A 25,163-nucleotide genomic window follows, 5' to 3' on the forward strand; every position below is an offset into this window, starting at 1 on the left:
TTCCCATGAACCTCGGCTGTCCTTTGTGCTTAATGCTAATGTGTTTGTTAACATGATATGCTAGCATGTTGTCTGGACCCAAGTGACTTAAATCTCTTATGTATACTGAGTTCCCCATACACATATGGGAGTATTCAATGAATGAATAAGGGAGTGAATCCAGCTTTAGTTTTTACTGCTATATGGGCCCTGTTCCAATCTAACTTTGATTGTCTGATTGAGCACCAAGCCTGTCTGTGCTCGTGAAAAGAGAACATACCTTAGAAGTGTGTTCAGTACCGCTATAAAAGTACCATACTAATTGCATCCTGTTGTTACTGTGGTGTGAAATCCCCCTCGTATCCTATCACGTTCCTTTCTGCAGACGTTCCTATTGAGTGTACACCCAGGTGGTAGAACAACCCATGATACCTTTCTTTGAGAATGGCTCCAGATAAGATATATATGTGCGTATGTATATGCAGGTTTGTAAAGCTGATTATCGCACTGTGCCAGCTCTTCCGGCATGTTTACTCTGTCATCATGATTGCACTGAATGGCTCCCTCTGGCATGGCTTTAGTTCGGGTTATAAATATACATGTGTTTATCATCCCCAGGAAGCAAAGCAAACTAATCCCACCGCTTTTCATTTTCCTTTAGAAAGTCTGTGTGAATATGAGGCGCTGTGTTTGTGAATTAGCATTTCTGTGAGAGGAGGCATCTCATTTCTGACTTCCCAAAAGAAAGATGTCGCTGTGTGTGGGTGTAGCTCGAAGTAAAGGAGTGGAAGTTTTAAGAAATTGTTTTAGCATTTTGTTCTAAATTATCTTTATTTTATGCATAGAAAGGATTATAATTATAATCCTAGTTAAATTTATTGGGGATAAAACTGTTTAGACATTTAGGTAAATGCTTTTAAAACTGCAAGATTACGACAGATGTTGACAAATCATTGCTGGTGCATAAGAATAGCAGTAATAAAGAAGATTAGTGCAGAAAAATGAATGGTAAAGACAGATGGAATATATGGAAGAATTTTATAAATTAAATGCCAGGATGAGTCAAATAAACATAAAACGCAACCTAAATTTAGCAATATCCACCATAGCTTTCTAATCTCATGTACAGTAATCCCAGACAGTAGAGTACCCAGTGAACTAAACTAATCCACTTTATGCCCTCAGTGCCTTTCAGGACAAACGGACATCTGTTTATCGGCCGTTTGACTTCTGTCGCTGACATTGGTCGTCATGTTTCTGATAAGACACACACCTCTGAAATAACTGAAGACAACTTTACTCAGCGTTGAAATGAAGTTGCAAAAGCATTCTGTGTTCTGGGTTTTCTCTACATTATCTTATAGGAAAGTAAGACGAGGGGCTCACTTCATGTTTGCTTCTCATATAACTCACAATTTCTCAATTTCTTGCACATGTTTTCTAAAATATAATTATCTGAAAACTACCACTACCACTTTCCTGAAAATGAGTCAGGGGTGCGGGATTTTTTTTTTTACAACCTGTAAAAATGTGTGGGAAAGCAGAGGCTCAACATGTGTTAGTTTCCAACATCCAGTGTTGCTAATTCTTTTAGTTCTTTTCTTTTTTACTGGAAGAGACAAAGAAAAATGTTCCTCCAAAAATAATAAATACAATTTGTAATGAGATTGATGCTTCTGTTTGCTCCGCGATGAGGCGCATCCCATAGTGAGACATCGAACGGAGTGTTATGAATGAGAACTGTATTTATATTAAATAGGGAAGTTGGTGAGGAAGCTATAAGTAATAATTTGGACTGCTACATTTAAAAAAGTTGATACAATTCTGTGTTCAAATTATTTTCTACTGCTATTAATACTTCTCTTGCTTAACATGTACTGTATATGATGCATACAGATTATACAGAATCAACCTTTGAAATAAATTAAAAACTATGATAAAACATGATTTGTACTTTTCACAACAAAGTCTTTAAATACTGAGCAAAAAAAACAAAACTTTGATTTTTACACAAATCTGTGCTACAGTATTTTGCATGCACTTGATGAAAATTAAAATAACACCTGTGCAACACCAGGTAACAACTTCTTAAAGATATTCACTACATCCATGTTTACATTACACTTAAATCATTTGGCTAAACACACACATATCTATACATACAGCTCTGGACAAAATTAAGAGACCACTGCTGGTTTTACTATTTATAGATATGTGTTAAGTAAAATATACAATTTTTAAGTTAATTTGATAAAATACTGAAAACATTTATCTGTGTTGAAATTCAAAGGACACTGGCTGCCATACAGGTAGAGATTGAGATTTAAGAACAATTGTGGTCTCTTTATTTTTTCCAGAGCTGTATATATAGTATCTCTAGAATTTCCCATCTGTACTATTTCATGTCTTGAATTCCTATTCACTGTGTGTTTCCCTTTTTGCATATTTTAAGAAAGTTGACGAAGAGAGACTGAGATCAATAGTCTTTTGTTGCCAAACTTGAAAACTATACAGACATTACTTTGATGTTGGGATTAAAGTATGATTATTTCTAAAATGATTTATGGGGTGTTCATGTTTAATTTAAATCTGTAAAGAAGTTGCTTCTGGTGAAGCTCTTTGTATTTTATGTCTGTAGGTTTTAAGGAGTTATCAAATGTTCTCATCTGGGAAACATTTGAAAAATATATAACAGCAAATATGGTAATGCTGTATATAAAGAATGAATTATTACTACACTGAACAAAAATATAAATGCAACACTTTTGTTTTTGCTCCCATTTTTCATGAGATGAACTCAAAGATCTAAAACATTTTCTATATACACAAAATAACCATTTCTCTCAAATATTGTTCACAAATCTGAACAAATCTGTGACAGTGAGCACTTCTCCTTTGCCGAGATAATCCATCCCACCTCACAGGTGTGCATATCAAGATGCTGATTAGACAGCATGATTATTGCACAGGTGTGCCTTAGGCTGGCCACAATAAAAGGCCACTCTGAAACGTGCAGTTTTGCTTTATTGGGGGGGTCTGGGGGGGTCCGAAAGCCAGTCAGTATCTGGTGTGACCACCATTTGCCTCACGCAGTGCAACACATCTCCTTCGCATAGAGTTGATCAGGTTGTTGATTGTGGCCTGTGGAATGTTGGTCCACTCCTCTTCAATGGCTGTGCCAAGTTGCTGGATATTGGCAGGAACTGGAACACGCTGTCGTATACGCCGATCCAGAGCATCCCAAACATGCTCAATGGGTGACATGTCCGGTGAGTATGCTGGCCATGCAAGAACTGGGATGTTTTCAGCCTCCAGGAATCGTGTACAGATCCTTGCAACATGGGGCCGTGCATTATCATGCTGCACCATGAGGTGATGGTCGTGGATGAATGGCACAACAATGGGCCTCAGGATCTCATCACGGTATCTCTGTGCATTCACAATGCCATCAATAAAATGCACCTGTGTTCGACGTCCATAACATACGCCTGCCCATACCATAACCCCACCACCACCATGGGCCACTCCATTCACACACCGTCTGCCATCTGCCCTGAACAGTGAAAACCGGGATTCATCCGTGAAGAGAACACCTCTCCAACGTGGCAGACGCCATCGAATGTGAGCATTTGCCCACTCAAGTCGGTTACGACGACGAACCGGAGTCAGGTGGAGACCCCGATGAGGACGACGAGCATGCAGATGAGCTTCCCTGAGACGCTTTCTGACAGTTTGTGCAGAAATGCTTTGGTTATGCAAACCGATTGTTGCAGCAGCTGTCCGAGTGGCTGGTCTCAGACCATCTTGGAGGTGAACATGCTGGATGTGGAGGTCCTGGGCAGATGTGGTTACACGTGGTCTGCGGTTGTGAGGCCGGTTGGATGTACTGCCAAATTCTCTGAAACGCCTTTGGAGACGGCTTATGGTAGAGAAATGAACATTCCATTCACGGGCAACAGCTCTGGTGGACATTCCTGCTGTCAGCATGCCAATAGTTATTTTGTGTATATAGAAAATGGTTTTGATCTTTGAGTTCATCTCATGAAAAATGGGAGCAAAAACAAAAGTGTTGCATTTATATTGTTGCTTATATTTCAGCTGCAGTAGCTGAGGCTGTGCAAAGGGATGCTAACAGTTGCTAGACGGTGCAGTATCTCTGAGTGGAGGAGAATATGGCCAGCCTGTGTTCACATGAGATCATACAGCTGGCTCCATGGGGTCCAGCAGATGTATCCTGAGGCCTGAGTCATTTAAAGGGGAAGTGTGAATCATCAGTAATAAACCCCCTCACTCACGCAGGGACAGTGTTTCTATTTTTATTTAAAACCTTCATTCAAAAAAGGTTTGAAATGATGATTGCATCAATGTGAGAATAAACAGCTTATTGTTGCTAAAGGAAACCTTTCCATCCCACCAGGATTCAGTGAATGTGTCCGACCATGGCTCAGAGGTGTGAGGCTGTTAACAGCTCAGAATTACTGTTGCAATTATCCATCCATAATAATGCGATCCATGTGGCACCTTCACTTCTCCTCTGCAGTCATCACACATCATTGGTGGAACAGCGCTGTTCAAATCACCTTGTGTTAGAGCTATACTTTGTTTTGCAAGATTTCATATTTCAACTTTTATTTTCATGCTGTTCGGTAGAACCACCTTGCCGTGTTTTCTATATTCATATTGTTATTATTATTTTTATTTTTTTTAAACCTTTATTTATCCAGGTAAAATCCCATTGAGATCAATGATCTCTTTTTCAAGGGAGACCTGCAGACTTAACTTAATGACATTTAGCTGACGCATTTATCCAAAGCGACTTACACACAGTTCAATACCGTAGACATGCCTTACGGGAGCAGTTAGAGGTTCAGTATCTGGCACAAGGGTACTTTGACACGTGCACTGCAAGAGGTGGTATTGAACCGGTAACATTCTGATTTGGAGATCAGTGCACTAAGCTTCATTTATTTGTTATAAAACCTCTACTTCCCCCTTTCAACACTGTGTCTGCACTCTCTGGCCCAAAACAATAAACAAAAAGAAAATCTCTACACTATCTCAAATAAAACGTATATACAAAATGGAAAGAAGGAAAAAGACGAGACTAAATAGATAAAGGGATTTATGTCGAAGATAATTGTCACACCTCAACACTTAATGCAACAATGTGGTCTGGAAAACACTTTCAGTTTTACTCATTTTACTGTTAATGGAAATGAAGATAATGGGGCGGTGGTGGCGAAGTCCATAGGGACTTGGCTTGGCAACTGGAAGGTCACCAGTTCAAGTCCCGGAAAGACCAAGTGCTACCGAGGTGTCCCTGAGCAAGGCACCGTTCCCTACACTGCTCCCCGGGCGCCCTACATAATGGCAACCCACTGCTCCTAACACTAGGATGGGTCAAATGCAGAGAAACCGTTTTGTTTCATAGTACCTGTACTACGTAATGACAATAAGTTGAATCTTCTTATCTTCTTCATTATCTAAGTTAGATCCTAAGAAACCGGCTGGCCCGGACAACTTAGAACCTTTCTTTTTAAAGATAGCTGCAGATTGTATTGCTCCTCCTCTCACTACTCGTTTTAACCTCTCCCTCAGCACAAATGCAATTCCAAAAGTATGGAAGTCTGCTTATGTCTTGCCTTTTCTGAAAGGAGGGGAGGCAACTATTTTAAATAACTATAGGCCAATCTCTAAATTGTCAGTTCTGGCTAAGGTGCTCGAACGACTTGTGAGTGAACAAGTAAAGGAGTTTTTATGTATAAATGACATCCTGTCTAAACATCAGTCAGGCTTCAGAAAGCAACACAGCACCATCACTGCCACAATGAAAGTGGTGAATGACATTACGAGTATTTTATATAATAAGCAGAGTTGTGCAGCTCTGTTTATTGACCTTTCCAAAGCATTTGACACCGTCGATCATCGCATCTTAAAGCAGAGGCTACTCAGTATAGGCATATCCAGCCATGCAGTGGGGTGGTTTGTAAACTACCTCTCTGAAAGGTCCCAATGTGTTCATTTTGATGGGCTGTCTTCTGAGTGGTTAAACATTTCTAATGGTGTTCCTCAAGGTTCTGTTTTAGGTCCACTTTTATTCTCCATATATATCAACAGCGTAGGTGAAAATGTGGATGAAGCTACTTTACATTTTTATGCGTATGATACCGTGATGTACTGTGCAGGTCCCTCCATTAAGGAGGCTGGTGTTAAATTACAGGCTGTTTTTAACATTATTCAGACTCAGCTCTCTGAATTAAAGCTTCTTTTAAATGTGGATAAAACCAAGGTAATGCTCTTTTCAAAAGCAAAAAAGACACCAGAGCCTGTTTTGGATATTGTAACTGTGCAAGGAAAAATACTTGAAGTGGGTTGCCTGTTACAAATACTTGGGGCTTGATGATTGTCTCACTTTTAAACTTCAGGTCACTAATCTGCTTAAAAAACTGAGGGTTAGGCTAGGTTTCTTCTACAGGAACAAGTCCTGTTTCTCATTTGAAGCCAGGAAAAGGCTAGTCACTGTGACCTTTTTACCTGTGCTGGACTATGGGGATCTGGTCTATACAGTATGAATGCACCTGCCTATTGCCTGGACAAGTTAGATGCCGCCTATCACAGCGCACTGACATTTGTCACTAATTGTAAAGCACTTACACATCACTATACCCTGTATGCCAAGGCAGGTTTGCCATCACTTACTGTACGGAGGCTCAGTCATTGGTACACGTTTATTTATAAAGCCATGTTGGGTAAACTCCCGTATTATATCTGCTCTCTGATAACACAGAGAGTTGCAAGCAGCTATTGTCTGAGGTCACATGATGTAGTCTTGTTAGATGTGCCAAGAGCAAGGACTGTCTTCGGTAAGACAGCTTTTATGTGCGCAGCTCCACTTGCTTGGAACAGGCTACAGCAAAAATTGAAACTGAGCAATTGTATTCTTCTGAATGTTTTTAAAGCAAGTCTAAGTGAAATGCTCTTTGAAGCTATGGGTATTTGTAAATGTTGATAAGTATGTAAATGTAGCTTGTAAATATGTTGTATGATATCCTCTATTGTTTTATGTTGTTTTATGTGGAACCTAATTGCTGCAGGTCTCCCTTGAAAAAGAGATCTATGATCTCAATGGACAATCTGGATAAATAAAGTTTTAAATTAAATGTATGGTTCTGCTGAAAACTTATCTTGCATCAACATACAAATAAATGATAATTTGATCATTATTGTTTGGTGTTAGTTTTAAGTTAATTTGACTTTTATTTTGAAGGCAGCAGCAGGCACTAGGCGATCGGTAATGTGGTTTGCTTTGGAAAAGGCATATCGTGTTTACCAGGGAAATGAAAAAACTCTTTGTATGTTTGATTGTTAAAACGCGAGATAACTGAACTTGTCATTCACTTCCTGGTGCCTCAGCGGCTGTTTAATTCTGCTTTTTGGCTTGTTTATTTTGGTTTTAGGACAAAGGCGGCTACACCTAGTATTTTGTTTCCTCTAAATGTGCCTTTAAATACGTGGATTGTGTCTTTCTGTCTCCAAACAGCTTCTTGTTAACACTGGACTTATCTTCCCATCGTGTCAATCTGTCGCAGTGTGCTCTGCTTACTGTTGGCTTCTCTCTGGCTTAACACTGCCACGCGCAAACAAACACTGATGTTTCCCGCTCTCAAGCGTGGGGTCGAGTCTTGGCTTGTTCGATAATTGACACAGCTGCTCCTTCACAATGCTTCCAGCTGGGAACATCCATTCAACTCCTCAGACTGCTAAACCTGTGCAGAATCACAGGCTAATGGGATGATTTCAATTAGCAGGCTTTGCCAACACATCTACGTCTCATATGAATGGTGTGTGGTGATGTGAGCAGTGCCCTCTCTGCAGACTGACATCTATTACAGCTGAGTAAGGAGTCTGCCTTTAAATATGCAAATTAGCGTACTGTACTGTTTCCAAACAACATTAAGGCACACAATAATCAGGTTCTTAAGATGTCCCCATGACGATGCTTTTGGATAGTAACAGCGGTTGAAAAAGTACTCCGATCTTGTACCATAGTGTTGAAATACTGTGTTATAATTACAAATTCTGAATTAAAATGTGATTTAAGTAAAAGCACAACAATGTTAGCATCCATACTTAAAGGATTTCAGAAGTTCAGAGTTATTATTATTGATTCATGAATGTGTTTGTTGCAGCTGGTTAAGGTGAAGCTTATTTCATGTGTTTATATACTGCAGGGTAATTTACTCCAAGTATATGTAATGTCTAATTAATGCATTAATTATAAATGAAATCAGTCATTTGAATTTTGAACAATTACTAGTATCTAGGGCAGGGGTCTCAAACTCAAGGCCCGGGGGCCAAATCCGGCCCGCAACTTCATTTTATGTGGCCCCGCAAGAGCTTGCAAAGAATATAATACGTTTATTATACCGGTTACATGCCACTTTACAGAAGCAGGTGGCCCATAAACTACATGTCCCACAATGCATCTCGTTTTGTGACATGCGCACTGAAGAGACCTGGACTTCTGCTTTCAGACGTAGTTAATAACTAAGTTATTATCCTATCCGATAATAATCCAATTCAGAGGCAATAATGTAATATAATACATTATTTTATATTTATATTATATATTTATATCGTTACAACCGGCCCTTTGAGTGCAACCCTTATGTGAATGTGGCCCGTGATGAAATTGAGTTTGACACCCCTGATCTAGGGATTTTAAATAAAAGTAGTGGAGATAATGGTACAACATGTTCCTCTAAGATGTAGTGAAGTGGAAGTGTGAAGTTTCAGAAAACGAGAATACTAGAAAAATATCAAAAATGCATTAATTTAATAAATGTGCTAAGGAATTGTTCACCACTGGATAAAAGCAATTGCTGCGCTAATGAATATTTGTGAATGAAAGTGTTAGAAATTAGCAATAAAAAAGATGTACTGAAGGTTGTGCAGTTTCCCTCAGTTCTTTAGAGTCATTCAGACTGGCAGTCTTACCCTCCTTTGTGTATGTCAGCAGACGGAGGCCTCTTGCTGCCGGTCCCATCCTGGTGGACCTTCTTATCCAGCGACATTGACAGAGGAGCATCTCGTACAGGCAGCCCCACCAGCACCAGCGTATCCTTGGTGACGGAGACGGCATCGTCCCCAGTCCGACCCATGTGCTTCTTGGCGTAGTCAAAGCCCTGAACAGGCTGGCAGAGAAAAGGATGACACGCACCAGGAGTCAGAGGAACCTCCATTCTTACAAGGTCACAGACATGGCAACGTGCATCAACACGTCAGGAAGTGAGTTTCAAACTGACTGGCCAAGAAGATATGTCAGTGTTTGATTTCCAAATGGATAAACAACAACAACTCAGAAAAGGTCATTCTTGTGTTTATCCAATGGGTGTTGTTTTCAGTTTGCCTGTCGGAGTGATGCACATCAAGCAACTCAGGAAGTAAAGCACATGCACAAACAGCCAAAGGCAACACACTTGAATGTCACTGTACAGTACATCTTACTACACTCTACAAAGCACAGGATGATAATTGGTGAGAAAGATAATGCGAGTCAACGGCATGTATTTGTCACGCTAATGTGCAATGAGTGATAAGTCTTCCGCAACATATTTAGCACATTTTGACATCATAACGATTGTTTCAAATTGGCATAGAAAAGTATAGCAAAGACATCATAAGATAACTTTATCATGAAAGCTAATTGTCGTTTTAAAGTCTGCATCTCTTGTGTGTTGTGGTCATGACATTAGTTAATGTGACTGTCTGCCTGATTTCACAATGACAATACTGGTTTAAGCTTTGAGTTTAAAAACCTTGAATGGCTACATGAAAACAAGCTCTCTATTTGAAAAGAAGTATAACATGGTTAATGCAGAGAAAGGGAACACCATCAGAAAATCATTAAATAAAATACACTTCTGTATTTTGGGTATTATATTGTCTGCCTAAAAGGAAGACCAAGGACATGTGATTCGCTGCAGTAGAACATTCAAATTCATTTCAGTTTCACCACAAATGTTTTTAAAAAGGAAAAAAGCCTCATCTTGTTTTACATCTTAAAATGTATGATTTTTTATAATAATCAGTTAGTCAATACACAGATTAAATATATAGTTATTTAAGTCGACTGTTATGGCTATCGAAGAAACTGGAGTCAGCAAATGATATTTTTGGTTAAATGTATCGCAGACAGGTTGGGCTGAAGTAAAGGTGTGTCCTTGACTTCCCATGTGCGTGAATATTTAGAATCTGAGATTTTTCGGTGACGATGGATATTTGATTATATCAAATAAACCACCACTTTAAAATCCAGGAACAACCAAAAGAAACAAATGGATTAAGGCATTTGACTCCAATATAAACAAAGCAATGACTTGCAGCTACCTTGACGTGGTCTCCTGAATAATAATTTACAAAGAACATCGTGTTTCTCCAATTTCAGATAAAGTTAATTGGATGGACCTCCCTTCCTGAATACGTTGTATTATCAGTCTCTGAACACCACAGCTGGCATGCATAATGAAAAGGTTGAACAAATATATAAAGAGTGAAGCTCTTCACAGCACCTTTGAAGTCAGGGGTTTTGGCATAAAGAGACAAAAGCTGCAGAAGATGTGTTTTACTTAAGCCTCAGAGGTCTGGACACATTCATTGTATTACTAAATGCCTTTCAATTGACAGAATAGAGAACGAGGTTGGGTTACATAACTGTTTTCTCCCCTTTTCTATTTTGAGCGGCTCTAAAATTGGACGCCTGATGCGTGTGAGGAGGATGCATGCTTAATTCTGAGTGCATGTGAGGTTAGGCGGCTCGGGCATCCACGTGGACGGCGTTGTTAATAATTCATCAGTCAGACACACCACTCAGCCATCATCTAGTTTAAACACACGTGGCTGTAGCTGTGGATGGATGTCGGTAAATTGATATATGGTCATATAGAGTGAGAAAGAGAGGAAATAGGCATTAATATATGGATTGATGGTGTGGGTATGTGCACGCACCTTTTAAAGGCTGAAGTGATGCATGGTGACAGTTGTGACTATCGTGTGAAAGATGTATGGAGAGTGCTAGTGATCATCTGCCTATGGCAGTGTTTCTCAAACTTGTTCATACCAAGGACCACTTAACCAATAAAAAAACACTCGCGGACCACCTAACTCCAAAAATATCCAAAAACACATCGTTTTTCTAGAACAGATTACAAATCGCCTGAAAATGGTACAAACAAGTGGAAACATGTGTGATGAAGGTGTTGCGCTGGGCTATATCATGCAATCGAAGGTGAAACTTAAGCCCGCTCCATTGTGGAGATATTCCCGCGAGAGTGCGAAAAACTTTTATTTATTTATGTATTTCAAATGTGAAATGTTACTAATATACTCACGGACCACTAGGGGGCACTCACGGACCACCACCACTTTGAGAAGCACTGGCCTATGGCGTCAGGCTGTTCAAAGGTTAGAAAGGGGGTTAACTGTGTGTGTGTGTGTGTGTGTGTGTGTGTGTGTGTGTGTGTGTGTGTGTGTGTGTGTGTGTGTGTGTGTGTGTGTGTGTGTGTGTGTGTGTGTGTGTGTGTGTGCGCGCAACACGTTCTCACTCCCATCCCGTCACATATTGACGGACGGTCAGGGCCCCTCCCCGTCGCTATATTACGTACAGGGTACCCCTTTCCCGTCATTTTCTACGGGCAGGGCGTCCCATAGACCTTCATTGCGGACAGCGGACCCCTTGACCGTCAGGTTTCTACGGGAAGGGCGTCCCATGGACCTTCATTGCGGACAGCGGACCCCTTGACCGTCAGGCTTCTACGGGAAGGGCGTCCATAGTCCATAATGCCTATTTTAAGGTTCATTTGGCCATTAAAATCGCTCGAAATGCCCACGTCTGTTTCCGGTTATTTTTATTTTGAAATTAAGTTCCTGACGCACATCAAAAAAGACCGAGATTATGCAATTAATCCAATAAATAAAAGCAAGGATAATTGTATGTTATTGGTGAGTAAATAACAGTGTGTTATTTTGAAAAGAATAACAAATTAGAAGGAAAAAAAGATTTTAAAAATACGAGGCTCTGAGCCCCATGTATTTTCCTCACAGACGTAAGGTAATCTTCGTCATAACTAGCAAACTAAACATCATGTACATGTACTGCACAAATAATCAGAAATAAAAACTCATTACTCGCATACAATGACATCAAAACGCATTTTAATGGCCAAATGAACCATAAAATAGGCATTTTTCCACCGAGAATAACACGAAGGACAGCCATTGTTGTTGATCACGTGGTCTGGGAGCTGTTGCAGCGTCCATAGCAACCACCTTAGCAACCATGAATGTGTACACATTCATGAAGTAATCTTCGTCATAACTAGCAAACTAAACATCATGTACATGTACTGCACAAATAATCAGAAATAAAAACTCATTACTCGCATAAAATGACATCAAAACGCATTTTAATGGCCAAATGAACCTTAAAATAGGCATTATGAAGGTCTATGGACGCCCTTCCCGTAGAAGCCTGACGGGCAAGGGGTCCGCTGTGTCCGCAATGAAGGTCTATGGGACGCCCTGCCCGTAGAAAATGACGGGAAAGGGGTACCCTGTACGTAATATAGCGACGGGGAGGGGCCCTGACCGTCCGTCAATATGTGACGGGATGAGAGTGAGAACGTGTTGGTTTGTGTGTGTGTGTGTGCGTGTGTGTGTGTGTGTGTGTGTGTGTGTGTGTGTGTGTGTGTGTGTGTGTGTGTGTGTGTGTGTGTGTGTGTGTGTGTGTGTGTGTGTGTGTGTGTGTGTGTGTGTGTGTGTGTGTGTGTGTGTGTGTGTGTGTGTGTGTGTGTGTGTGTGTGTGTGTGTGTGTGTGTGTGTGTGTTTAGTTTGTGTGTTTTTCTCTGTCTGTCTGTCCTGGTATTGAAAAAATATCCTTATATTTTTTTGTATTCATTGAAAATGGAAATCGGGTCAATTTGACCCGAACACCACACAAGGGTTAACATCTACATGCTACCACTGGCTCAGATAATGAAGAACAACAAAATAAGTTACCATAGCTATGCGGATGACACACACATTTACGTAACAATTTCACCAGGAGACTATGCTCCAATTCAAACACTGAGTAAGTGCATTGAACAAATCAATGACTGGATGTGTCAGAACTTTCTCCAATTAAACAAAGATAAAACTGAGGTAATGGTTTTTGGAGCCAAGGCAGAACGTATAAAAGTTAGCGCTGAGCTTCAGTTTGCAATGTTCAAAACAACAGATAAAGCCAGAAATCTAGGTGTAGTCATGGACTGACCTGAGTTTCAACAGTCACATTAAAACAGTTACTCAATCAGCCTACTATCACCTAAAGAACATATCTAGGATTAAAAGACTAATGTCACAGCAGGATTTGGAAAAACTTGTCCATGCTTTTATCTTCAGTATTTATATACTGTATCTTCTGTAATGGTGTCTTTACAGGTCTCACAAACAAATCTATTAGGAAGCTGCAGCTGATTCAGAACGCCGCTGCTCGAGTCCTCACTGACACTAAGAAAGTGGATCACATCACTCCTGTTCTGAAGTCTTTACACTGGCTTCCTGTGTGTCAAAGAATATATTTCAAAATACAGCTGCTGGTTTATAAAGCACTGAATGGTTTAGGCCCAAATTACATTTCTGACCTCCTGCTAAATTATGAACCATCCAGATCTCTCAGGTCTTCAGGGACTGGTCAGCTTTCTGTCCCCAGAGTCAGAACTAAACATGGAGAAGCAGCGTTCAGTTATTATGCTCCAAACATCTGGAACAAACTCCCAGAAACCTGCAGGTCCGCTGAAACTCTGACTACTTTTAAATCCAGCAAGAAGACTTTTCTTTTTGTCGCTGCTTTTAATTGAACTATTCACATCTTAAACTGCACGGTAACTTTTATCCATGTATTTTTCCTTTTAATGTTTATTTTATTATCTTTTCTTTTTAATGACTGATTTTAAATGCCATTTTCTTAATGTCTTTCATTTTTTGTAAAGCACTTTGAATTGCCTTGTGTTGAAAGGTGCTATATAAATAAAATAAACTTGCCTTGCCGTACCATCACTGCATTATGTGTATGACTTATTGGGAGGAAACAGTAGATGTGGTGTCAGGGGTGTTGAACTGAGCGTGACGACCTGCACATCGACAGTAAAAGAGGTGTCACTCAGTGGCTGCTGGGTAATGGATGTCATGCTAGAGACTGTATGGATTCTCAGAAATGACAGGGCCGAGGGGTGTAACCATGGAGAGTGCCTGACATATCACGACTCCTATTTTACCGCACTGGCTCAAGGTCTTATCGCTTCTGTCTCTTCTTTCACACATCCTCATTTCATGTTTGCCTCTGCCTCCTCTTTTCTCCTCCACCTCTGCCTCTCTTCAACTGTCCACTGACGGCGTGTTGACTTAACAAATGGCCACGTTTCATCTTGTGTGAGCCGCTTAGTGGAATGAAGACTGCAGACAGGGCTTGTAGTATAGCCTCTGATCAGTCTGTCAGAGATGAATGGTGGTTCTCCTACACATCCATTTAGGAGAGTGACGGAGAACAAGAGAAGGAAAGAAGCTGCGTCTAATCAATTCTGTTACAGAAAGTTGTCACATGAAGTGACACACGAGCCTTCGCTGGGCCACCAAATGATCCACCCTTGTTTTCCTTTCCTGCACTATCAAACAGAAGCCTCTCCTCTCGTCTAATTTTAACTCGGAGCAACAGCCAACAGCAGCTTGATGAGGTACAGCAGATGGACAATATATGCTCTAATCCCCATGCGGCCATATTGATTTAGATGCAGCTCTAGCAGGGCGAGCAGTTGAAGCTGCAGCAACAACAAAAAACTTACCAAAGACATTTAAGAAGTAAAATAAGAAACACAAAAGAGAGGAGTGGGCGCATCAGTATGTCCCTGCGCCGCTTAGTAAACTCCTCCTGGGGCAGTTAGGGGCCATGATGCAACAACATGCAAAATACCTTGAGCTCTTTAAATGTCAGCCTCTGCGCTGTTCTTTCATTGAACACTTTACAAATGGGAATGGATTGCCTCTACTTCTGCTGATTCCACCTTTATTGTGCTCCGCATGTAAGCCTACTATCCAATACAAGAGGAAGGCACAGAGGGAGTAAAAGCCATTTTGAAGAATCTTCCGGCTGCACAGTGTACGTGCAGCGTGATGAAGCACGCCCGACTCTGCACAATCACTCTTTAATGCTTAAACACACATGCTCACCTAATATAAAGTATTGATCAGCAGCTTTAGCTTGTCCTGCATGGTAACTGATAGCCGAGTGCAGGGGCGGACTGGGGGAAAAAGTGGCCCAGGATTAATTGACAGACAGGCCCACTTAATGCGCGGCATGTATCGGCCGGCCGGCGACGAAAGTATGTTACTTAACAAAAAACCCTATGCATTTAATGTTATTTTGGACAATTATTCATATAGTAATCACATTACCTGAGCCCTTGAGTTGCCTAGAGCAAAATAGTTACAGCATATATTTAGTGATTTTAATGTTAACAGATCATTGATGCAATAACATTTTGACCCAATTTGCCTGACTTGACACATGGAATAAAACATGGGCCTAGGTAGCATCCTCAATGTGGCTGAGACAATTTAGCAGGGGGTGTGGGCAGGTGGTGGACCTCACCTCCTCTAGGGGGGTCCGGGGGCAAGCTCCCCCGGGAAGATTTTTTTTTTAAATGTTGAAGTTAAATGCATCAATCTGGTCCATTTTGAGAGCAAAATTAGGGTCGCCTGTTCAAGTCCCCGACCAGACCTATTTGGAGGGTGGACTTCTACTTGGAGAGGTCCCAGTTCACCTCCTGCCCTGCCGTGGTGCCCTTGAGCAAGGCACCGGACATGCAGCTTGGGATGTGAGGACATGGCTTAGAAAGGGTGTGTCGCCTTCTGTCCTGCCAGTGTTGGCAGGACATGAATTAAAATGTCAAACTCGGACTTCATTTTAAGGACATTTCGGTCAGGGGTGTAGAGCTATATTTGTTTAAGCACCGGATTGGTAAAACAGGAGAGTGTGTGCACCAGTCTGCCTTGATCTATGTATTCATGTCTGTGACTCTCACAGTATCTGCTGCCCACAGCTGTTTTATAGAAGGAAAACCTCCTTCACTTCATGAAGTCTCTGCAGCGCCAGGAGGCAGCGGGAGGGTTAACTCAGCCTCTGAGAAGAGGAGCGTGCAGTGCCTTTCACGCACCGCCTTCAATGCAGTCGGGCATTCGCAGCTCCCTTCTCAGGTTGGTGTGTCCCGCACCGTAGTTGCTTTACGCCACATTTTCACACCTCCCGCGGCCGATTCAACATGTTGAATCGGCCAAAGAAAGTCAGCTAAAGAAATCACTCTGATTGGCTGTTTCCTCTTTTGAATGACGAATACACACTACCGCTGCCTGCTGGTAAGGACAGTTATTGCCACTCGGCGACTGAAGTCTTTGCGGTGTGTTCGTAGGCGTGCGGCGTAGGCGTGCGGCGTAGGCGTGCGGCGTAGGCGTGCGGCGTAGCCGACGCAGGCGATGTAGCGGACGTAAAAGTCAGGACGCCTTCGGTACGCGTTCTTTGGTCTCAGGTTGGTGTGTAGCGGCCTTTAGGGCATAACAAAGATACCAATTACAGAGGAAATGCAATCTTTACATTTCTGCGAGTCTTGTATAAATATAAACCCGACAACATTTAAACGTATGTGTATTCAAGACACTGGAGTGTTTAGTTCCAGTTTGCCTCTTGCCGTAAACTCTTCCCGAACTAAACCCGTGTGAAATATGTATCACATTTGTTTGTGCATGCCACTGCTTGGGATAGGGACAGTGTAAATACCACTGTGCTTTAGAAACAGTGATTGTGGCCTCGCGGCACCATTTTAGAAATCACATATTTCGGGGACTCTTTAATATTTGATGCGTTCTTTCGGAAAACACAACATAATGTTCGCAGTAATTGTAAAAGCAAACAACACCTTTATAGCTCGTACATTTGAATTGTAATACTGTAGTATAAAGAGACACACTAAAGACACATCTATACAAACTCTATATGCTCCATCACGAACATGTCCTACCTACCCATCCATGGCTTCCCTCACATCTCCTCCTCTTGAGGAATGAGGGGAGGGACAGGCTGAACCAAAAATAACCAGCAGATCAGCTGACATCCACCATAACAGCTGTAACCACCGGCGTTTTAACATGTTTTTGTCCCAGTTATCTGTCGCTAATCATCTGCTAATGTACATAATTCAGTGGAGATACTATAGAAAAAATAATTGGGTTGGGGGTCTGTGAAGGCTGAGCCACTGTGAGATGAGAGTGGCTTCATGTGAGAGGATAAACCTTGAAAAGGAAAGGAGCTGGCCGAAAGGCTGATGACACAAGCTTGAGTCACATTTTATGGATGCTACATAATAAAAATAGATTGGTTTGGTTTGCAGGTTTTGAGCGCTCTTTCCCACTATGCATGTGGATGAGCCTGGGTTAAAAATGGCATCTTCTGGCTGGCAGCTTATATGCCCATTTTTACGAGATGTTTTACTTCCCGATCGGCTCACCCCAAATCAATTTAAATCATACACAATGATTCTAGTTCTTTTTAAACCTGTCCTCGTTACCACTTCCTCTCTCCCTCCTATTGATGTCCAAATAGCCAATGAGGATGGAGGAATGTCTACAGCACAGAAACCACATGCACACATTTACCCAGCAACAAGGACAGGCAGCACATACAGAAGGAAGCAGCCAACAAGGCAGTATAATACTTGTTCATTAAAGACAGTCAGTGAAAATCAGGAAGTAGTGCAGAAACTAATATTTCATTAAATAATGATTTATCCAGATGTTTTCAAGAGTGGTGGTATGAGGTAATTGTTCATAGTCAGTGTATTACCTAACGTAGATTGTGGTTGACATGATAGTAATACTGCTTTAACTTGCCATCAGACAGTGCTTTCAGGGATGTGAAGCTGTGATGTGAAGATGTGAACGCAGGGGGGCCCCCCCCCGTAACGTTTTTTTTCGAGACTGTGTCTCAGGGCATCTATATATATATCTATATATATAAACATCTATATTGATTTCTGACTTTTCTACATCCAACTCACAGGTTTATCATTACTTTGAGAACACAGATTATTAATGTAACCCTTTTAGAAGGGACGATATGGTCATTTGTTCTGGGAATGTCACTTCCGAGCCTGAGACCTGAAAACAGGCTCAGGGCTGAACAGGTTATCTTTGTTAGTGAAAGTGAACATCCCTCAGTGTGTTAGTATGTTATACACACAATAACACAACCTAACTAACCAAACAAGGCAGTGGTGGACCAGAAACTTCCATATTCTGCAGTTTGGTGTCTAGTTGTCTATATATATATATATATGTCCCTCCCACACACATGTACCCCCTGCCTGAAACGCCTCCAGTGGACTCCTTTCTTCTGGAAGATAGTGACATCACTGTGTAACAGCGCTTTATTGGCTAGCACTCCATCACATTGTACGTGATATGTTAATGTTGTTGACCAATCACAACAGATCCAGCCAGCTAACCAATCAGAGCAAACTGGGCTCTGGTTTCAGACAGAGGGTGAAAGAGGTGCTGCAGCACAGGCAGTATGAGAGACATATAAAGAGCGTGTTGAACATTAGAGCATGGAGACATGTCCCAGGAGAGACACTGAATACAAATATTAACCTGAAAATGAGCAGAATACGGCCGTTTTAAATATAGCGTACATTTTTACTGAGTGATTTTTTACATGGTTAAAATGTGCTCCGGTCTGTTTCGTCCAAACTGGGGGTGTGCCGACTGGATCACTATGGCATACAACCCCACTCGATAACAAGCCAAACAATTCCTTTAATGTTTTAATCATGTTGTCAGTCAGTCAGTCAGTCAGTCATCCTCCTAACCAGTGCTTAGTCAATACCTGGTGGTGGTAACTGCCCTCCCTTCGATATGAGGTCTACAAGGAGAGAGTCATAGGGGCAAGGTAAGGAAGGGGTTAATATAAAAACAGAACACAATAGTGGACAATGGGAAATTACCAGATAGGATAGAAAGCATGTTAATTGTGTGGAAATGGTGTTACAATTAAGAATTTAGGATAAAATTAAAAAAGAAAAATCAATTATGTATACAGTGATTTGAGTAACATCTGGATTATAATTAATCCAGAGTATACCTTTAACCTAACTGTGGCATTAAACAATTGTACTACTCCACTGTTTGCTACCTGGCATAGAACAGCACTGCATTATGGGTACATTTGGATGTATTCCTTTACCAGAATAATGACTTGTTTTCTCAGGATATCACTGAGGAGCATGAGGAACTTTGACTGACGGTCAAAGCTATGTAAGTCTTCTTTGATTGGGAGGAAGAATGATTCTGTGTGCTGGTTTATTCATTACATTGGGGAGCAGTCTGTGTTCACAGCTAGACCTGGATGAGACCTTCACCAGAGCGTGGTGGATAAGTATGCAGTGCATGTGTAGTGCAATGGCAGGAATCCTCAGTGGAAGTATAATCATGATATCAAATGGGAAAGCTACTTCCAGGTTTTCTGAGATATGTTCAGAGCCTCTTCAGATGAAATGAGGCCGGCCAACTTATTGCCTGTTCACCACTTCACTGGCTGCAAGCAGCTGTTGCCCTGGCGACACTCACAGCGCCATGTGCAGCAGAACAATCTGACCTGAGCACAGCAGCTGGTGGCAGTCCATTTGACACATGCTCATTTCAAGTGATTGATTTGTCTTTAGCGTCTAATACGTTGATGCAGTGTGAACGCTATTATTGTGAAAGGGCCAACGTTACCCCCAAGGTTCCCTTCCAGCACGCTGAGCCCAGCCCATTGTTTTCAGCCGATTAGACTTCAAAGCATGCGTGATTAGCAACGGCCACGGGCGATTGGGCAGAGAGAAAAACAAGACTGCACATATGGGATTACATTTGTCTAAACTGAGGACACAAGTGCGTGATGTGTCGCTCATTCAAAACCTGACTATGATAACTTTGATAACATTTCTATGTAGAATTAGCGTTTGGGACATGGTAAAGCTGAATGAATTCCAATACGTTGTGTCCATGGGTCTGAAAGTTGCTTCATGGGGAATAAATAGCAGACCTGATTTTCTTCTGCCACATATGTTTCTTTTCTTTTTTACACCCATATGAACTTTCTTATTATATTTTTCAAAACAATTGTCTTCAATTTTTCTATGAACTACTGCTGATATTAATATATGGCGCTAGGACTTATTTCACCATTACTAGCCAAACCCTTTTAAACTGTGATATTCAGCATTCATATTTTTGTAATACTAATACATCAGTGTATGTTTGTTAAATATTGTAGTATAACATTTGTGCACATTTTGATTTGATTTTAAATGATCTTCCGTTGGACATTTTACTTATATTTTTATAAATAAGTTTTGATTTTATTCGTTTATTGTACCTTATTACTTGAGCTTCTTATGTTAATAAAATAGTGTTAGTCTTTTAAATTACTTTTTAATAATGTTATGTATCAATGTTATTCTAAATTAGAGCAACAGTCACATTTCCCCGGGGATATTTAAAGTATGTGGACTCTGGTTCTTCAGTCCCATTTCAAAAGAACATGAAGTAGAACATGGGCGTAGTTCCCCTTCGAGGTGAAGCCGTGCTGTTCGAACACAATGGGGTGAGACGTTACTCAATAAGAGTGATGCAACAGCTGATTATCATTAATAATTGGTAAATGAAAGAAGAACATGAAGGAAAAAAGTCGAAAGAGAAAAAGGATATAGACATGAAACAAAATGAGAAGAAATGGATACAGATGGAGTACGTTTGAGTAAGTCTTACCTTGGAGCGGGTTTTGAAGTTCCTGAAGGGGCCACTTTTAAACATGACCCGGTTCCTCTTACACATAATGAAGGACACCATGACGATAACCACCATCAACAGGAAGAGAGGCGTCAGAACGGCCACGATCCACAGGTTGCTGGGTGGTGTCTTCACCACAGCTGCACACAAACAAATATCAGTTATCAGTATTTAAGTATGCGTTCCATCACTTCTGAGCAGTTCAGCTACTTAGTGAACTGCCAGTAGGCACAAAGCACACCCCTGGAAGGGACAAGGCAACACCTTTCATTTCTACCTTCCATCTTTTACATTTGTACCGCCTCAAAGGGAGACTGTAGAACAAAAGAACTCCGATCATATCTATATTTTTTAATACTCAATATTCTTAAAAAAAGATGCAAGAACTGAACATCACTCAAGTATAACATACAGTGTGGCAGAAAAGGACTGACATTTTGTGTTGATATTCACATCCAATCATTTGAATATCATAAGGGAGGAAGTCCTTCTAGAACATATATCTAATCTAAGAAAAACGAAATGTGTTTTTAAGCAAGACAATTAACACAGTATTGAATGTATTGTCCATTAGCTACCATTCATCTGAGCTCGATATGAGACATGTTATAATACAATGTTAAATGCTCGATTTATTCCATCCTACTTTTGTTTGTTGGTAGGTCGAGCTAGTTACCCTTGGAAGGAGCCATACTAATTGTTTCCCTTGATTACTTATGCTAAGTTAAGCTAACCATTTTATGGCTGTAGCTTCAAATTTAGTCCAACATTTTCTCATCTCACTAAAGCAAAAAAGCAAAAACTGGTACGAGTATTTCCCAGAAATGTCAATATGTTCATTTAAATTGTACCAAAAATGCATAATAAATCTCAAAACTGTAATGAAAGTAAACACATCGAGAACTGTGTTTCAAAGTTAAAAAGACTTGTTATAACATAAAGATGATCACATCAATGTCCTCCTTATAACTAAGGTTTCCAAGCAGTTTGCCTCAGAGATGTTTTCATCTAAATGATGAATCAGTTTGTTTCCACTGAGCCTGTGAAGGCAAGCTGAACACATCTGATCAGAACACAGTGTTCCGCTGCAGGCTGGCGCGGTGAGGAGCAGCTGTGAGAGGCGCTGACGGTTGTTTCTCCAGTTTCTGAATTATAGATTCTGATGAAAGGTGAGAGGGAACACTCCGTCCTCATCAGCAGCTACAGTTTCAACGTCTACCCAAACAATAAACACTACTACAAGCCTCTGAAGTTATCCGAAAGATGAAAAAAGAGAAGGCTTTTGGTAATGTCTTTACAATGGCAGCAGAATACGAAGTGTGCTCTGTGAGTAAACTGGCATCCATAATATATCTGTATCCATTTGCATAAAAGCTAAATGCAAAGAAATGTGTCTGTAAAAATGCAAAAGCCAGAGGGATATAGTCCTATTTTATGCTAATTGTTTCTATAGCTGGAATAAATCAGCAAGTACATAGACAGATGGGAATTGAGCAGTGTGTGTATATTGATGTTGCATTTCAATCTCAGTTAGCTATGTTTAAAACAGAAATAGGACATGGATGTATTGTCAGTGGAGCTTTTTCTCTTTCCTCCCAGGACTGAGATTGATTCCATCTCACTTTAAGGCTCAGAAATTAGGTCTTATTTGTTTGATCTGTATAAAAAACAGTGTAACAATGATCATTGGTTGTTTACAGGGGGTTGTGTTGAATATTTGTTTAGCTGAGAAATAGTGTTGCCTGTATTTTTCTGAGAAACATATGTCCAGCTGGTTCTTAGCTGGTTCTTAGCTAACACAGGCAAGCTCACACACAGACTGGTAGTCTTAAACAGTCAATGTAGATACTGTTAATAATTTAATTTATAGCGGGATATTCAAACATATTGGGTATATTGTTGTTATACAGGTCCATTGTTAGTCGTTTGGAGGACCAAACCTTCGAGGTGGTTGTGGTATGTCAGTTATATATGTGGCTCCTTTATTTGAAATGGTTTGGAACCAAGACACCTGCCAAGTACTGTATGTCCAGTGTAGATGTATACATTTCATATATTTGATTGTGTATGTCCTATGAGACCCCCAGGAGACTGATGCCAACAATGCTCCCTACAAAAAGATGTTTGCGTGGATTGGCTGACCTGCTTTTTCCTTTACACACAAGATACTTAATATCCAAAACTGTTTTTTTCACAACACCATGACCTTCAAATCAAATCAAATCAAGTTTTATTTATATAGCACATTTATAAACGATTTTTGGTCGAGCCAAAGTGCTGTACATATAATAAAAATAGACTACAGTAGAGACACTTCACAGCAAATACAACAACACAGATTGTTCAGAATATCAGTATGAGAAAAACGACACCCTCTGTCCTTAGACCCTCTGTCCTTAGACCCTCTGTCCTCAGACCCTCTGTCCTTAGACCCTCACATCGTACAAGGAAAAACTTCCGGAGAAAACCCACAGTTTAAGGGAACATGGGAGAAACCTCAGGGAGAGCAACAGAGGAGGGATCCCTCTCCCAGGACGGACAGACGTGCAATAGATGCCGTGTGTAAATCAAAGAGATAATACATTTGACAGCATATAGACCGAATGTTAGGAAATGCATGTGTCTGTAATAAGAAGATGAATCCACGAGGATGTCAGCTACAATCCTGAGGAAGCCATCAGGGAAGCAGCATGACGAGACCCAAGGCAGGACCGCAGAGACAGGTTCAGCCACGACCCGAAGTCCACGACTTAATCCAGAACTCGGGATAGAGGCTCCAAGACACAGGACTACAGCAAGAGGATCAGCCTCGACTCCGGATCCCGGCGTAGATATAGACACAAAACAAGCTGACCTCTCAAACTCTAGCCCACTCCCACACTCCCTTCCATATGCATGGGGCTTCAGCCTAAAGCGCCTCACACTCAGGGACCAGACGCAGCTTTGTAAACATATGTATGACACTGTATTCAATATGAATTCCAACCATTTGTGTACTCATATGTGCCTTAAAGCTGGCACCTTACCGTTAAAGATGTATGTAATATGTATACAACAATGTATCATATACACAACAACCTGTACATACTGCCACGCACAGATGTGCTGCATCTTTGCTAAACATCTTTGCTCCGATATGTAGCATTTACCAAGGGTTTGAAAGCTAATGCAGGATGACTTCATCTGGTTGGGATTATAGATAGGAAATGTACCTGCTTCTTCATGGTTGAATGAATTTAGTGTAAGTCGCCTCTGATAAAAACATCAGCTAAATTAAATGTCATTTCATGTATTTTGAATATACTATAACCTCATCTGCAATTCATCTACTATTTGCACGTTCAGGTTGAAACTGCATTTCCTTGTACTCTGCTCTATAACAATCACTTTGAATCTGATTGAAATATTGTAACGTATAAAGCTTACGTTCGGCCTGCACTTGTACGAAGTATCCGAGGGTCAGAGCCATGGTCTGTGAGTCCAGGCTGCTGAGGGTCTTGGCGGCGGTGAAGCCGGTGATGGGGGCTCCGTTCAGCTGGGCGTAGTAGGTCATCTCCGCCGGGTTCTTGGGACCGGGCAGCCGGCGCATGCTCACCATCTGTAGGAGAACAGTACAAAAAGTGTTTAATATCTCAAGCTGATAAAGACATTCAGTCAATCAACAGTTATTTATGTAATAGCTCTGGACTAATCTGTTCCAAAGTCTGAATCATAGTTTATTTATGAACACCTTGACGCACAACATATCGAATGTAGCCAAATGTAATATACAATCCTTAATCTCTTCCCCCTAACAGATTAAAAATACTCTATCCACGGTTGTCCAATCAAAACCCTTTGATCACTTGCAGCGAGATAACTGCACATGGGGAAGACACTGGAGGATAACTGAGTCACTTGGAATCTCAGTTTCTTTTCATCATACATCGAACACTTTTTTTTTGGAGAACCCATCACACGGTTCTAATTAAGTGTTGTAATTTAATTTTGTCATAAAAAGCAGGGATGTGTGGTATTAAATGGCTGGACGATTTCCAGCCCCCCCCCACACTCCTTGTATCTTCCTTCTGCAGCTATAAAACTGGTTATCTGTGACTTCCCATAAAACCTGGCGGGTGTGTCGGCATAAAGCTAGGGATCGATTACAATTTTTAATCAGATTAATCACAGTTTAAAAATTAATTAATCATGATTAATCACCATTCGAACTATGTCCAAAATATGCCATTTATGTATGTATATTGTTGTGGGAATGGAAAGATAAATGA

The 25,163-nt window shown here is 40.8% G+C and overlaps 1 protein-coding gene across 4 annotated transcripts in view; it reads right to left on the reverse strand.

Annotated features, from left to right (window-relative positions):
* kiaa1549la (KIAA1549-like a) overlaps positions 1-25,163 on the reverse strand; it is a 187,394-nt gene that overhangs the window by 34,801 nt on the left and 127,430 nt on the right. For 3 of the 4 annotated variants that reach the window (XM_034085730.2, XM_034085731.2, XM_034085729.2), the window contains exons 10-13: positions 24,322-24,493; positions 20,875-21,035; positions 18,950-18,985; positions 8,977-9,173 (exon numbers count right to left, since the gene is read on the reverse strand). In XM_034085730.2, the coding sequence (XP_033941621.1) occupies positions 8,977-9,173; positions 18,950-18,985; positions 20,875-21,035; positions 24,322-24,493 (566 nt within the window). The remainder of the gene's footprint in view (positions 1-8,976; positions 9,174-18,949; positions 18,986-20,874; positions 21,036-24,321; positions 24,494-25,163) is intronic. The other variant, XM_034085732.2, reaches the window with a different exon arrangement.

Source organism: Pseudochaenichthys georgianus, chromosome 6 (genome assembly GCF_902827115.2).
Source record: "Pseudochaenichthys georgianus chromosome 6, fPseGeo1.2, whole genome shotgun sequence".
Taxonomy (NCBI): domain Eukaryota; kingdom Metazoa; phylum Chordata; class Actinopteri; order Perciformes; family Channichthyidae; genus Pseudochaenichthys; species Pseudochaenichthys georgianus.